This window comes from Hypanus sabinus, unplaced genomic scaffold (genome assembly GCF_030144855.1).
Source record: "Hypanus sabinus isolate sHypSab1 unplaced genomic scaffold, sHypSab1.hap1 scaffold_81, whole genome shotgun sequence".
Lineage (NCBI taxonomy): Eukaryota > Metazoa > Chordata > Chondrichthyes > Myliobatiformes > Dasyatidae > Hypanus > Hypanus sabinus.
In genome coordinates, this window is record NW_026781662.1 from 1,155,849 (window position 1) to 1,168,519 (window position 12,671).

Sequence of the window (12,671 nt, forward strand, 5' to 3'; positions counted from 1 at the left end):
AAGAGCACAGTGATGAAATCCAAAGATAAATTCACAAGCAGCAGTACAAGAAATGGATCCCGTACGGTTGAGCACTGAGTTATAGGCACGAGGCCGTTACCGACAGACAGTCCATGAAGGAACACTGGCCGACGATAATTGGCAGTCTGAGTCTTAAAGGGAAAGTGAGAGCGAACGACTCTCCGAGGAATGGGAGTGCTGAAACCTGGGTACCTGAGGCTGTTCTGACAGGAACATGACACGTTCTTCGTATTACATGAATTTGTCGTGCCCAGTGTAGTCCCTCTGAGACGCTGATACCCACTATCCCAGGAACTTCAAATACGATCATACGGCAGAGTGGTAGAATTAAGCCATTTGCTCGATCGTGTCGGCCCACCATTTGATCATGGCTGATCCATCCTTATTCCCAATGTTCAGCCTTCGCTCCGTATCTCCTCATGCTCTGACTAGTCAGGAATCTATCACTCTGAAATATGCACAGCAGATTCCCGTCCACGGCCGCCTGTAACAAGGAATTCCACATATTCTCTCTTCTCTAGCAAATAAATTCCTCCAAATCTCTGTTGCGAATTCACATCCCTCTGTCCTGTGCCGGTCGAAGGTAGGTTTGGAGAAAACAAAGTGCAGAATTTCCTGAAAAGAACACCTGTCCAACTGTTAAACACGGGGTGGATCGATCATAGTTGTTTTGCAGCCAGTGGCAACGGGACAAATTCCACTGGGAGACGGAAGAATGCATTCAATTAAATTCCAGCAAATTCTGGAAGCAAACATCACACCGTCTGTAAAAATGCTGAAGATGAAAAGAGGACGGCTTCTACAACAGGATAATCATCTGAAATACACCCTAAACTCAAACTCCACAATGGACTACTTCAAGAGGCGCAAGCTGAATGTTTTGCCATGGCCCTCACTGTCCGCCGACCGAAACATTATCGACAATCTGTGGAGAGACCTCAAAAGAGCAGTGCACGCAAGACGGGCAAAGAATCTCGCAGAACTAGAAGGCCTTTGCAAGGAAGAATGGGTGAAAATTCCCCCAAACAAGAATTGAAAGACTCTTAGCTGGATACAGAAAGCATTTAAAAGATGTGACACTTGCCAAAGTAGGCGTTACTGAGTACTGACCATGCACCATGCAGGGGACTCAAACATTTGCTTCGGGCGCTAATACTTTTTTGTTATTTTGAAACTGTAAAAGATGGAAAATTAGAAAGGCAATCTTGCTTAAAATATTAAAGAACTGTGTCATTTTTAACATTATGCCTTTTGGAATTCAGGTCCTTTTTTACTCGCTTAGCTATTCAAAGTAACAAAAACTGTGACCAGGGGTGCCCAAACTTTTGCATATCACTGTCAGGGCAAACTGTTGGTAGGTTTGTTTTCAGTTTATTTATCGTTTATAATTGCACTGTTAGAACAGAAGGCATGCCTGGCAGGAGAGTAGAATGCTCCTCTTGCAGGATCTGTGACGACAGGGAGACCTCCAGTGTCTCTGACAACCTTGCCTCTGATAATTGCCTCCGGATGCAGATTCTAACACTCGGATTTATGGAGCTGGAACTGCTACTGGATGAACTCAGGATCATTCGAGTAGGTGGAGGAATAGTTGGGAGATATATTGGGAGGATGTTAGACCCCATATGCAGATAACAGGAAACTGGCAGACAGTCAGGAGGTTGAAAGGGGTTAACCACTAGACCCACTGTAGAGTACCCCTGTGCCCAACTGGCTTAATAACAGGTCTACCACTTCCTATACGTCTGGGTGGGGGAGACGGGTGGAAATGACCGAGAAGAGGAAACTCTCACAGTTCCGGTCTCTGGCACCGACTTTGTCTCTGTGGTTAAGAAGGGAAGGCGAGATGAAACAAGCTGTGGTTATCGGCGATTCATATTTGGGGGAACATAATACTGGCTTTCTGTGCAGGATTGTGATTCTTGCCTCCCGCGAGCTCTCGGAGTGGGTCCTCAGCGATGTCAAATGGGAGGGTGAGCGACCGAGTTCTGCACGGGCTGGTGTCGCCAGAAATAGGAGGGTAATAGAGATCAACACGTGGCTCAGGTGTTGGGGTGGAATTGAGGGCTTCAGATAGTTGAATCACTGGGGTTTCTATGGAAGGTCAGAACTGTGCATAAGAGAGCGTTTCAATCCAATCGGAGTTTAATTGTCATTCAACCAGACATCAGTAAAAATGCATCAGGTAAAATAGAAAACACTGGGTGAATATCAGTATTTATACAATCACACAATTTAGATTGTATATACATTCACATGTATGCACACATTTATGCAAATCTGCATTCGACCATAACAGAGCTTGTCTTCTGCAGAACGAGCACCTGGGGGCAGCAGAGTCTGCTGCCTGGAGGCCGCAAAACACGGCTCCGCGTTTGGCCTCTGCTTCATTTTCTCCGCCAGCGAGCAACTCTCCCAGTTTACACCTGAACCGAAGTAGAAGTAACACCCCAGCGTGGGTTTCGCCATTAGAAAGGGAGAATGGTGGGGTTTACACTGGAGTAGGGTTTTGGAACAATAATCCCATAACAGACAGTGGAGTGGTTGTTGGTACAGATGTTGTCAAGACGTCAGACAAAGTCAGGAAGGAAAAGGTTGATCCTGCTCGGACTCATGTTCTGAGATGCGTCCATTTCCATGCAGGAAGTATTGTACGAAAGGAGGATGAGCTCAAGGCAGGGCGCAACACATGGAAGCATGATATTATAGAAATTAGTGAGAGTTGTTTGCGGGAATGGCAGGACCGTTAATTCATCATTCCCGGTATGTGCTGTTTTAGACGTACTGGTACGGGGATAATTCAAGGGCTACGGTTATATTGAACTAGTCGTTGAATATATCACGGCAATGGTCAGTTATGACAGAAAGGAGAACTCGTCCACGTGAGGACTTAAGGGTGGAGCTGAGGAATAAAAAGGGATGAACTCGTTCATGGGGCAACAGTCCTGGGAGTTCAGAGGAACAAACCTGTAAGAGGTCGCAGACTGTTGCAAGAAGCATATCGCTGTGATCTTGGGTGATTTTAGCAGGTATTGACTGTGAATACTGTCAATACTGTGAAAGGACCAGTGAGATAGGTTGTCAAGCGTTTGGAAGAAAGTGCCCGAATCAATACGTATAAAGTCCCATCGAGGGAGTGCAGTACTTGATCTCCTACAGCGGAATGGGACAAGGCAAGGGACAGAAGTTTGTGTAGGGGACCACTTTCCATCTAGTGATGGTGATGCCATTAGGTAAAAGGATAAGTGTGACGTTGAGTGTCGTTTCCGAATTTGAGGAAGACCAACTTTATTGACGTCAGGAGAGATCTGCCAAGTGTGGATCCGGCCAGGCTGTTTTCTGCTGTTCATCGCAAGTTGGAGCGGAAGCGCTGTTCAGCCTCAGTGTAGAGTGGAAAGGACCGGACCGTGAAGAGATGGAAGTGTTGAATGAGAGAGCGACTTCAGTGAACAAGGTTGGGGTGCCGAGAAACTGACCGACAAAGTAGATGGGAATTGGGACTGGGCTTGACGTTTCCGAGTTCACTAAGTCATTTCTGGTTGCCACTTTACAGAAATAGTGTGGGTGTCTTTGGAGAGGATACAGAAGGGATTCACTAGGATGCTGCCACCAATCGGTAGCACAATCTGTCAGCAGAGATCAGAATTTTTTTGCTTATTTGCTCCGGAGCGGCGAAGGCTGAGAGGCGTCAGAACAGAATGAGGAATGAGAAATGCATGACCATGCTCATGGGGCTACATTACAGGCCAGTCAACAATCCACTCGGATAGAGTTTGATGATGTGTTTCTGAAGCGAGGATCTGAAGCCAATGTCGGAAACGCGAGTGCGTGATTTGACGGGGAAGAGGGAGCTTCACTTTGTGTCTGTACAAGGGAACTTATACAGATTAAACTGTATTAACTTATACAGTAGGTGCTTTCTGTCTTTTGGCAAATCAGAGCAGATAAATCCCCGGGACCTGACAGGTTATTCCCTCGGACCTTGAGGGAGGCTAGTATTGAAATTGCAGGGGCCCTGGCAGAAAATTTTGAAATGTCAATATCCACGGGTCAGGTGCCGGAGGATTGGAGGATAGCTCATGTAGTTCCATTGTTTAAAAAAGGCTCAAAAAGTAAACCAGGAAATTCTAGGCCGGTAAGTTTGACATCGGTAGTAGGTAAAGTATTGGAAGGAATACTGAGAGATAGGATCTACAAGTATTTGAATAGACAGGTGCATATTAGAAACAGTCAGCAAGGTTTTGTGCGTGGTAGGTCATGTTTAACCAATCTATTAGAGTTTTTCGAGGAATTTACCAGGAAAGTAGATGAAGGGAAAGCAGTGGATATTGTATGCATGAACTTCAGTAAGGCCTTTGACAAGATCCCGTATGGAAGGTTAGTTAGGAAGATTCAATCGCTAGGTTTCCATGGAGAGGTAGTAAATTAGATTAGAAATTGGCTCAATGGAAGAAGCCAGAGAGTGGTATTGGGGGATTGCTACTCTGAGTGGAGGCCTGTAACTAGTGGTGTGCCACAGGGATCAGTGCTGGGTCCATTGTTATTTGTCATCTATATCAATGATTTGGATGATAATGTAGCAAATTGGTTCATCAAATTTGCTTATGATACAAAGATTGGAGGTATAGTGGAGAGTGAAGAAGGTTTTCAAAGCTTGCAGATGGATTGAAACCAGTTAGGGCTGAAAGATGGCAGATGGAGTTTAATGCTGATAAGTGTGGGGTGTTACATTTAGGTGGGACTAATCAAATGAGGACATACATGGTAAATTGGAGGGCATTGAGGAATGCAGTCGAACAGAGTGATCTAAGAATAATGGTGCATAGTACCCTGAAGTTGAAATCTCATGTGGATAGGGTGGTGAAGTATACTTTTGGTATGCTTGCCTTTATAAATCAGAGGATTGAGTAAAGCATTTGAGATGTAATGTTAAAATTGTACAAGGCCTTGGTGAGGTGAACGTTGGAATACTGTGTACAGTTCTGTTCACCGAATTATAGGAAATATATCAAGAAAATAGAGAGAGTACACAGGCGATTTACTAGAATGTTTCCTGAGTTTCAGCACCTAAGTCACAGAGAAAGGTTGAACAAGTTACGTCTTTATTCTTTGGAGCGTAGAAGATTGAGGGGGGACTTGATTGAGGCATTTAAAATTATCAGGTAGATAGATAGAGTTGATGCAGGTAGGCTTTTTCCATTGAGAGTAGGGGAGACTTGAACAAGGGGACATGAGTTGAAAGTTAGGGGGCAAAAGTGTAGTGGCAACAAGAGGGGAAACAAGAGTGGTAGCTGTGTGGAACGAGCTTCCAGTAGAAATGGTATAGGCTGGTTCGATATTGTCATTTAAAGTAATGACAATATGGACAGGAAAGGAATGGAGGATTATGGGCTGAGTGCAGTTCGGTGGGACTAGGTAAGAGTAAGCGTCCGGCAGGGACTAAAAGGGCTGAGATGGCTTCTTTCCGTGCTGTAAATGTTATATGGTTTTATGGTTATATCTCTCTCGTTACAAAACGCATTAGAGAGTGAGGAATTTTAGGGGATATGAACTGTCATTGAAGACTCGCGAATTTCTCCGGATGTACTGTTGAGAGCGTTCTGACTTGTCGCATCGCCGCCCGGTGTGGAGGCTGCAACGCAGAGGGCCGCCAGAGGCTGCAGAGGGTTCCAGGCTCAGCCAGCCCCATCACGGGCACAAACCTCCCCTCCATCGAGGACATGTTCAAGCAGGAAAGACTCGGGAAGACCGCATCCATCAGCGAGGACCCTGTCCAGCCTGGAAATACCATGTGCTCATCGGTATCGACGGGGAGGGGGACAGGAGCCAGAAAACTCGCCAATTTACAAACAGTTGCTTCCCCTCCGCTATCAGATTGCGAACGCTCCCTGAACACTTAAACACACCTTCGGTATTCTCCTTTTTGCATTATTTACTAACTTCCCCGATTTACGTTATTTTTACATCTTTGCACCGCACTGAAGTCACGTTGTAGTTGTGCACGTCGTCGGTGAGGCCGCGCTTGGAGGGCGGTGTTCAGTTCTGGTCGCCCTACTTTAGGAAAGATGCCACTGAGATGGAAGGAGCGCAGAGGGAGATTGACGAGGATGTTGCCGGAACTCGAGGGTCTGAGTTAAGCAGAAAAGACAAGAAGGTTGTGACTTTGTTCCTTGGAGCGTGGGTATGAAGCCAGGGGAGGCATAGATAGGGTGAATACACAGCCTTTTTTCCTCTTGGTTGGGGCATCGAGAGCTTGTATGCACAGTATTGACGTGAGAGTGGGTGGAGAGAACGGAGAGAGGAGAGGCAGGGACTGGGGTAAGAGAAAGAGATAGATGGGGAGAAGCGGAATGAGTTTGTGAGAAGAAGGGCAGAGTGAGAAGAGGAGTCGGTAGGAAGGAGGAGTAAATGGAGGGATGTGGGGTAGTTCGGGGCAGGAAGGGGAGAAGAGTGGTCTAGGTGGGGAGAAGGAGAGTAGGGTGCAGAATGGGGATGTGAGTAGTGGAGGCTGGGGTAGGAAGGAGGGGAAGTGAGGGTAGGAGATGATGAAAGAATGGAGATTGAAGGTGAGCTAGATTGAATGGGGAGAAGTGGGGTGAAGTCACTTGATTGAATTCGGCTCGAAAGGCAGTTGACAGAGACCTTGGACCTCTTCAGGAATATCCGGGTATAAATATGCCGTCTTCTCGCAGATGAATCTGAATTTACTTTTGCAACTGTAACGGTAACTCGATCCGCACTTAATGCAGGTGGGCGTTTCATAGCTTAACTCGTACACAAGATCAGAGGCCACATTCCTGTTAAAGAGGGTTAGACAATTTCAACAGAGACAAAACAGATCAGGCAGACAACCGGAGACCGTCACCAAACTAATCCCACTAATCTGCGCTCTCCCCACAGCCACTTGTCAGACTCTAAATTTATCCTAAGATACCGCGCTCTCCCCTCAGTCCCGGGTCCATCGCCGTACGAATCCCACTACACCGCTCTCCCCTAAAATCCCGAATCAGCTACCAAATTAATCCCGCTGCACGACTCTCTCCCGCCAACCCTGTGTCAGAACTCAAACTAATCCCACAGCCCGACTCTCTCCCCACGACCTCGTTTCAGTCTCCAAGCTAATCCCACCGTCTCACTCTCTCCACAACCTTCTTTCTCCAAACTGATCTCACTGACTCACTCTTTCCCCACAGATCTGTGTCAGAGCTCAAACTAATCCCACTGCGTTACTCACTCCCCACGACCTCGTTTCACTCCAAACTAATCTCACTGACCCACTTCCACATCACAGAGCTGCAACAGTCCAAACCTCACCTGTCGGCGCATTTTCCAATCCAGTATGTTACGTATCGTTCGACAGCTTTGGAAACAAACTTCTGTGAAATTAAATCCCTTCTGTTAATGTTTAGAACAAGACTCTAACAATGCATATCCATGTGAAGGGACGGTACAGAGAGGGAATCACACAGTGTCTTAGCCTGGGACTATGGTGCGAGTTTCACTCTTCGTCAGACCCCGGGAGAGTGTGGTGGGACAGTTTGGAGGGAGATTCATTCTGTGTCTGACCCCGGAAGTGTGTAGATGGGACGGTGTGGAGGGAGATTCCCACTGTGTCTGATCCAGGGAGTGAGTGGTGGGACGGTGTGGAAGGAGCATTCTGTGTCTCACACCTGGAGTGCGTGGTGGGAATTAGTGTAGGGAAATTCCCTTTGCGTCTCACATCTGGAGTGTGTGGTGGTATTGTGTGTAGGGAGATTCAGTGTCTGTCTCACCCCGCGACCGCGAGATTATTAACACCTCTTCTCGCGGTAAGACATACCTTTTCCTTGTTTAAATTTATTTCGAGGGGCCTTGAATCAAGTTCCGAACAATTTTGCCTCGCTCCATCATAAAAGGTTCCAAACGTGGATATGAAATAACAACGGTCTTCATTTTTGATCCATTCCTGGGGACACGTTGTCTCTGCAACTCAGGAACAACAAACTGTGAATTTCCCTACATAAATCCCTTTGCATCAGCTGGGATCAGAAAAAGTTAAACTCCCTCCACACTGTCCAATCATACTCACACGGGTCAGACGGAGAGTTAAGCTGCCTCCACAGCGTCCCCTCATACACTCCCGGGGTCAGACACAGAATAAATCTCCCTTCACTCCGTCCTTTCACACACTCCCGTGGTCGATGTGAAACTCCATCCACACCATCCTATCACACTCTTCTGGGATAGGACGCAGACCGAACCTCACTTCATACAGTCATTCTCCTCACTCATTCTAGTTGTCCTTCGGTATCATCTCTGCCCACAGTCATATTCAGACGCAAAGTGTAGTGATTCAGTATCCGACTTGCCGCATTACGCACTCCCGAGATCAGACAGTAAGGGACGCTGTTTCCACATTGTCCATTCACACTTTACAGTGTCAGACACAGGATGAAGCCTCCTTCAATTGTCCAACTTCCGGTTATGACCTCGCCCTCCCTACTCTTATTCAATGTTCGCTATGCCTCCTCCTCCAGGTACCTAGCTCACTCCTGACTCCGCCTGGCGGTGGAAGATCAGTCTGTGTCTGACACCGGGAGTGTGTGATCGGACGTTGTGGAGGGAGAATCACTCTGCGTCTGACCCCGGGAGTGTGTGATGAAACTGTGTGGAAGGAGATTCACTCTGTGTCTGACCCCGAGAGTGTGTGATGGGACGGTGTGGAGGGAGATTCGCTCTGCGTCTGACACCGGGAGTGTGTGTTGGGACGTTGAGGAGTAAACCTCACTGTTGTCTGAGCCCATGAGGTTAAGATGGGACGGTGTGGAGGGAATTTCACTCTGTGTCTGACACTGGAAAAGTGTGATGGGACGGTGTGGAGGGAGATACACACTGCGTCTGACCCCGGGAGTGTATGATGGGACGATGAAGGGGGTCATTCACTCTGTGTCTCACCCCCGGAGTGTGTGGAATGGTGCGGAAGGAGTTTCACTCTGTGCCTGACCCAGGGTGTGTTTAGGGACGGTGCGGAGGAAGCTTCACATTTGTCTGAGCATAGTACTGGGTGATGGGCCGGTGTGGAGGAAGATCTACTCTGTATCTGAACCCGGAATGTGTGTTGAGAGGGTATGGAGGGAGCGACATCAAGTGTCTGACCCCGGGAGTGTGGGGGAAGATTCAGTCTGTATCTGAGCCAGGAACTGTGTCATGGGAAACTGAGGAGAGAGAGTCGCTCTGGTCTGACGCTGGGATTGTGTGATGGGACGGTGTGGAGGGTGATTCACTCTGTGTCTGGCCCCGGGAGTGTGTGGTAGGACGGTGTGGAGGGAGATTCACTCTGTGTCTGACCCCAGGAGTATGTGATGGGACGGTGTGGAGGGAGATTCACTCTGTGTCTGACCCCGGGATGGGAAGAAGGTTCGCAGGTGCAACGTGAAGAACCAGTAAGGGAAAAGATTAAGGTGTGTGGGCGGAGAGCAGGGGATAGCGTGAAAAGGTGAAGAAGGAATTTAAGGGCATAGCACGATTGATAGCAGAAGGAGGCAGAACATTCCCGGGGACAGACAGAGAGTGGAGCTCTCTCTCCACACGGTCGCAACACAGTCCCGCGGTCAGACATAGTGTGCAATTCCCTCCATATTGTCCCATCACACACTGCCCTGGTCATACACAGAGAGAATCACCTTCCACACCGTCCCATCACGTATTTCCGGTGTCAGTCACAGAGTGAATCTGCAGCCACGCCGTCCCTTCACACACCCCCGTGGTTATTTAAATCGCATCAAGAGGTGGAGACGGAAGTTCTTTGCGAAGCAGTTTTTTTTTTAACTGATCCTGGCAAGGATGCTGGATTGCGGAGGCGCGTGACGTAGCGCGCTAAAGTTTTAAATGAAAGACCGCCATATACAGCGGCAATAGTCGGAGTGGACTGAGTCAGACTGGGTCGGCTTTGTTTCAAACAGGCTTCGGCAAGAACAGACAGAGACGAGGATTGAACGGGGCACAATTGCGCAAGAGCGTGAAAGTCGTCCTGTGAGGCAGCGGGAGAATTTAAATAGCGAGCTGAGGCTGACTCAGGGCGAGCTCTGATGTCCCTGGTGACTACACATGCAAAAGGTGCATGGAGCTGCAGCACCTGACAAACCGTGTTAGGGAACTTGAGCCTGATGAAATTCTGATAATTCGGGAGGCAGAAATAGAAATAGACAGTAGTTTCAAGGAGATAGCCACCCCTAGGAATCAAGAGACAGGCAGTTGGGTGAGTGTCAGGAGAGGGAAGGGGAATAGACAGGGAGAGCACTCCTGTGACTGTTCCCATCAACAATAAATATACCGTTTTGGATACTGTTGGTGGCGACGACCAACCAGGTACAAGTTGCAGTGGTTGCGTTTCTGGCACCGAGAATGGACTCAGAAGGCAAGGAGGGAAAAGAGGAGAGCAGTAGTGATAGGGGATTCGATAGTTAGTGTGACAGATAGGAGGTTCTGTAAAAGAGATCGAGTATCCCGGATGGCCTGTCGCCTCCGTGGTGCCAGGGTCCGCGGTATCTCGGATGGAGTTCTCAGCATTCTCAAGAGGGAGGGTGAGCAGACAGATGTCGTAGTCCATGTAGGGAACAATGACGTGTGTAGGAAGAGTGAGGAGATCCTGAATGGGGAGTTTAGGGAGTTAGGTGCCAAGTTAAAGTGCAGGACCTCCAGGTTAGCATTCTCAGGATTGCTACCAGTGCTATGTGCAGGTGGGTTTAGAATTAGTAAGGTAGAGCAGATCAACAGAAGGTTGAAGTCATGGTGCAGGAGGGAGGGCTTCAAATTTATAGGTAAATAGGCATTTTTCCTGGGAAGGTGGGACCTGTTCCGGCGGGACGGTTTACATCTGAACTTGAGGCGGCCAAATATTCTTGCAGATAGGTTTGCTAGAGAGGATCCAGTGGATTTATAGTAGATACAAGCGGGGAGGGTGAACCAGAGTGTAGGAACAGATGTATGGGAGGAGGAAGAAAAAGAAGATAATAAAGCTCTTTGTACTGTCAGAGATAAACAGAAAGGAAGTGCTGTAGAATTTTTAAATACATTTATTTTAATGCTAGGAGCATTGCAAGAAAATTGGATGAGATTAGAGCATGTATTGATACCTGGAAATATGTTGTTTTAGCTATTAGTGAAACATGGTGGCAGGAGATATGTGATTGACAACTAAATATTCCTGGATTTCTTTGTTTCAGGTGTGATGGAATCAAAGGGACAAGAGTGTTGCGTTGCTTGTCAGGGAAATATTACAGCAGGTGCTCTGGAGGTATAGATGAGAGGGGTCGTCTGGGGATACTATTTGTGTGGAATTGAGGAAGGTGAAAGGGATTAGTAACACTTACAGTGGTGTATTAGTGACCACATAATATGGAGCTGGAAATGGAGGAGAATATTTGTAAGGAGATAGCAGATATTTGTAGTAAGCACTAGGTTGTGATAGTGGGGGATTTTAATTTTCCACACCTAAACTGGAAAGCCCATTCTGTAAATGGCTGGATGGGGTTGCAGTTTGTAAAATGTGTGCAGGATAGTTTTTTACAATACATAGAGGTACCGAAGACAGAAAGGGTAGCGTTGGATCTTCTGTTAGTGACTGAAATAGGTCAGGTGAGGGGAGTATGTGTTGGGGTGCACTTCAGTTGCAGTGATCACAATGACATTAGTTTCAATATAATTATGGAAAGGATAGGACTGGACCCAGGGCCGAGATTTTCTATTGGAGAAAGGCTATCTTTGAGGAGATGCGAAAGGATTAAAACGAGAGAGTCGGACAATTTGATTTATAGGAAGGATGTAGTAGAAAAATGGCGGTCATTTAACGGTGAAATTTTGAGGGGAAATAATTTTTATGTTTCTGTTAGGTTGAAAGGAAAGGTTAAAAGTTTGAGAGAGGCATGGTTTTCTAGGGATATTGGAAACGGTTAAGAAAAAGAGAGACATCTGCAATAAATACAGGCAGCATGGCGTATTTGAGGTGCTCTGGGAATATAAAGAATATAAGAAGAATCTTAAGAATGAAATTAGAAAAGCTGAAAGAAGATACGAGGTTACTTTGGCAAGTAAGATGAAAATAAATCCAAAGTGTTTCTACAGTTATAGTAATAGCAAAAGGATAGTGAGGGATAAAATTGGTCTTTCAGAGAATCAGAGTGGACAGCTATGTGCGGCGCCTAATGAGATTTGGGAGATTTTGAGCAGTTTATTTTCTTCGGTATTCACTAAGGACAAGGATATTGAATTGTGTAAGGTAAGGGAAACAAATAGGGATGTTATGGAAACCATGACAATTAAAGAGCAGGAAGTACTGGCGCTTTTAAGGAATGTAATAGTGGATAAATCTCCGGATCCTGATAGGATATTCCATAGGATCTTCAGGGAAGTTAGTGTGGAAATTTCTGGGGCTCTGACGGAAATATTTCAAATGTCATTGCAAACGGGAATAGTGCCGGAGGATTGGCGTATTGCCTATGCGGTTCTTTTGATTGGAAAGAGTTCTAAGAGTAAATCTCGCAAATATAGGTCTGACATTTTGACGTCAGTGGTGGATAAATTAATGAAAAGTATTCTTGGAGATGGTATATATAATTATCTGTATATAGAGTGTCTGATTAGGAACAGTCAGCATGGATTTGTGCTGTTTG

General features: G+C 46.7%; 1 protein-coding gene across 1 annotated transcript in view; it reads right to left on the minus strand.

The window, feature by feature from the left end:
• Positions 1-6,220: 6,220 nt before the first annotated feature.
• Positions 6,221-12,671, minus strand: part of LOC132390238 (C-type lectin domain family 12 member A-like) — a 29,344-nt gene continuing 22,893 nt past the window's right edge. Inside the window, exons 4-6 of the mRNA XM_059962849.1 lie at positions 7,841-7,983; positions 7,336-7,397; positions 6,221-6,818 (exon numbers count right to left, since the gene is read on the minus strand). Of these exons, the coding sequence (XP_059818832.1) occupies positions 6,623-6,818; positions 7,336-7,397; positions 7,841-7,983 (401 nt within the window). The 3' untranslated portion in view covers positions 6,221-6,622. The remainder of the gene's footprint in view (positions 6,819-7,335; positions 7,398-7,840; positions 7,984-12,671) is intronic.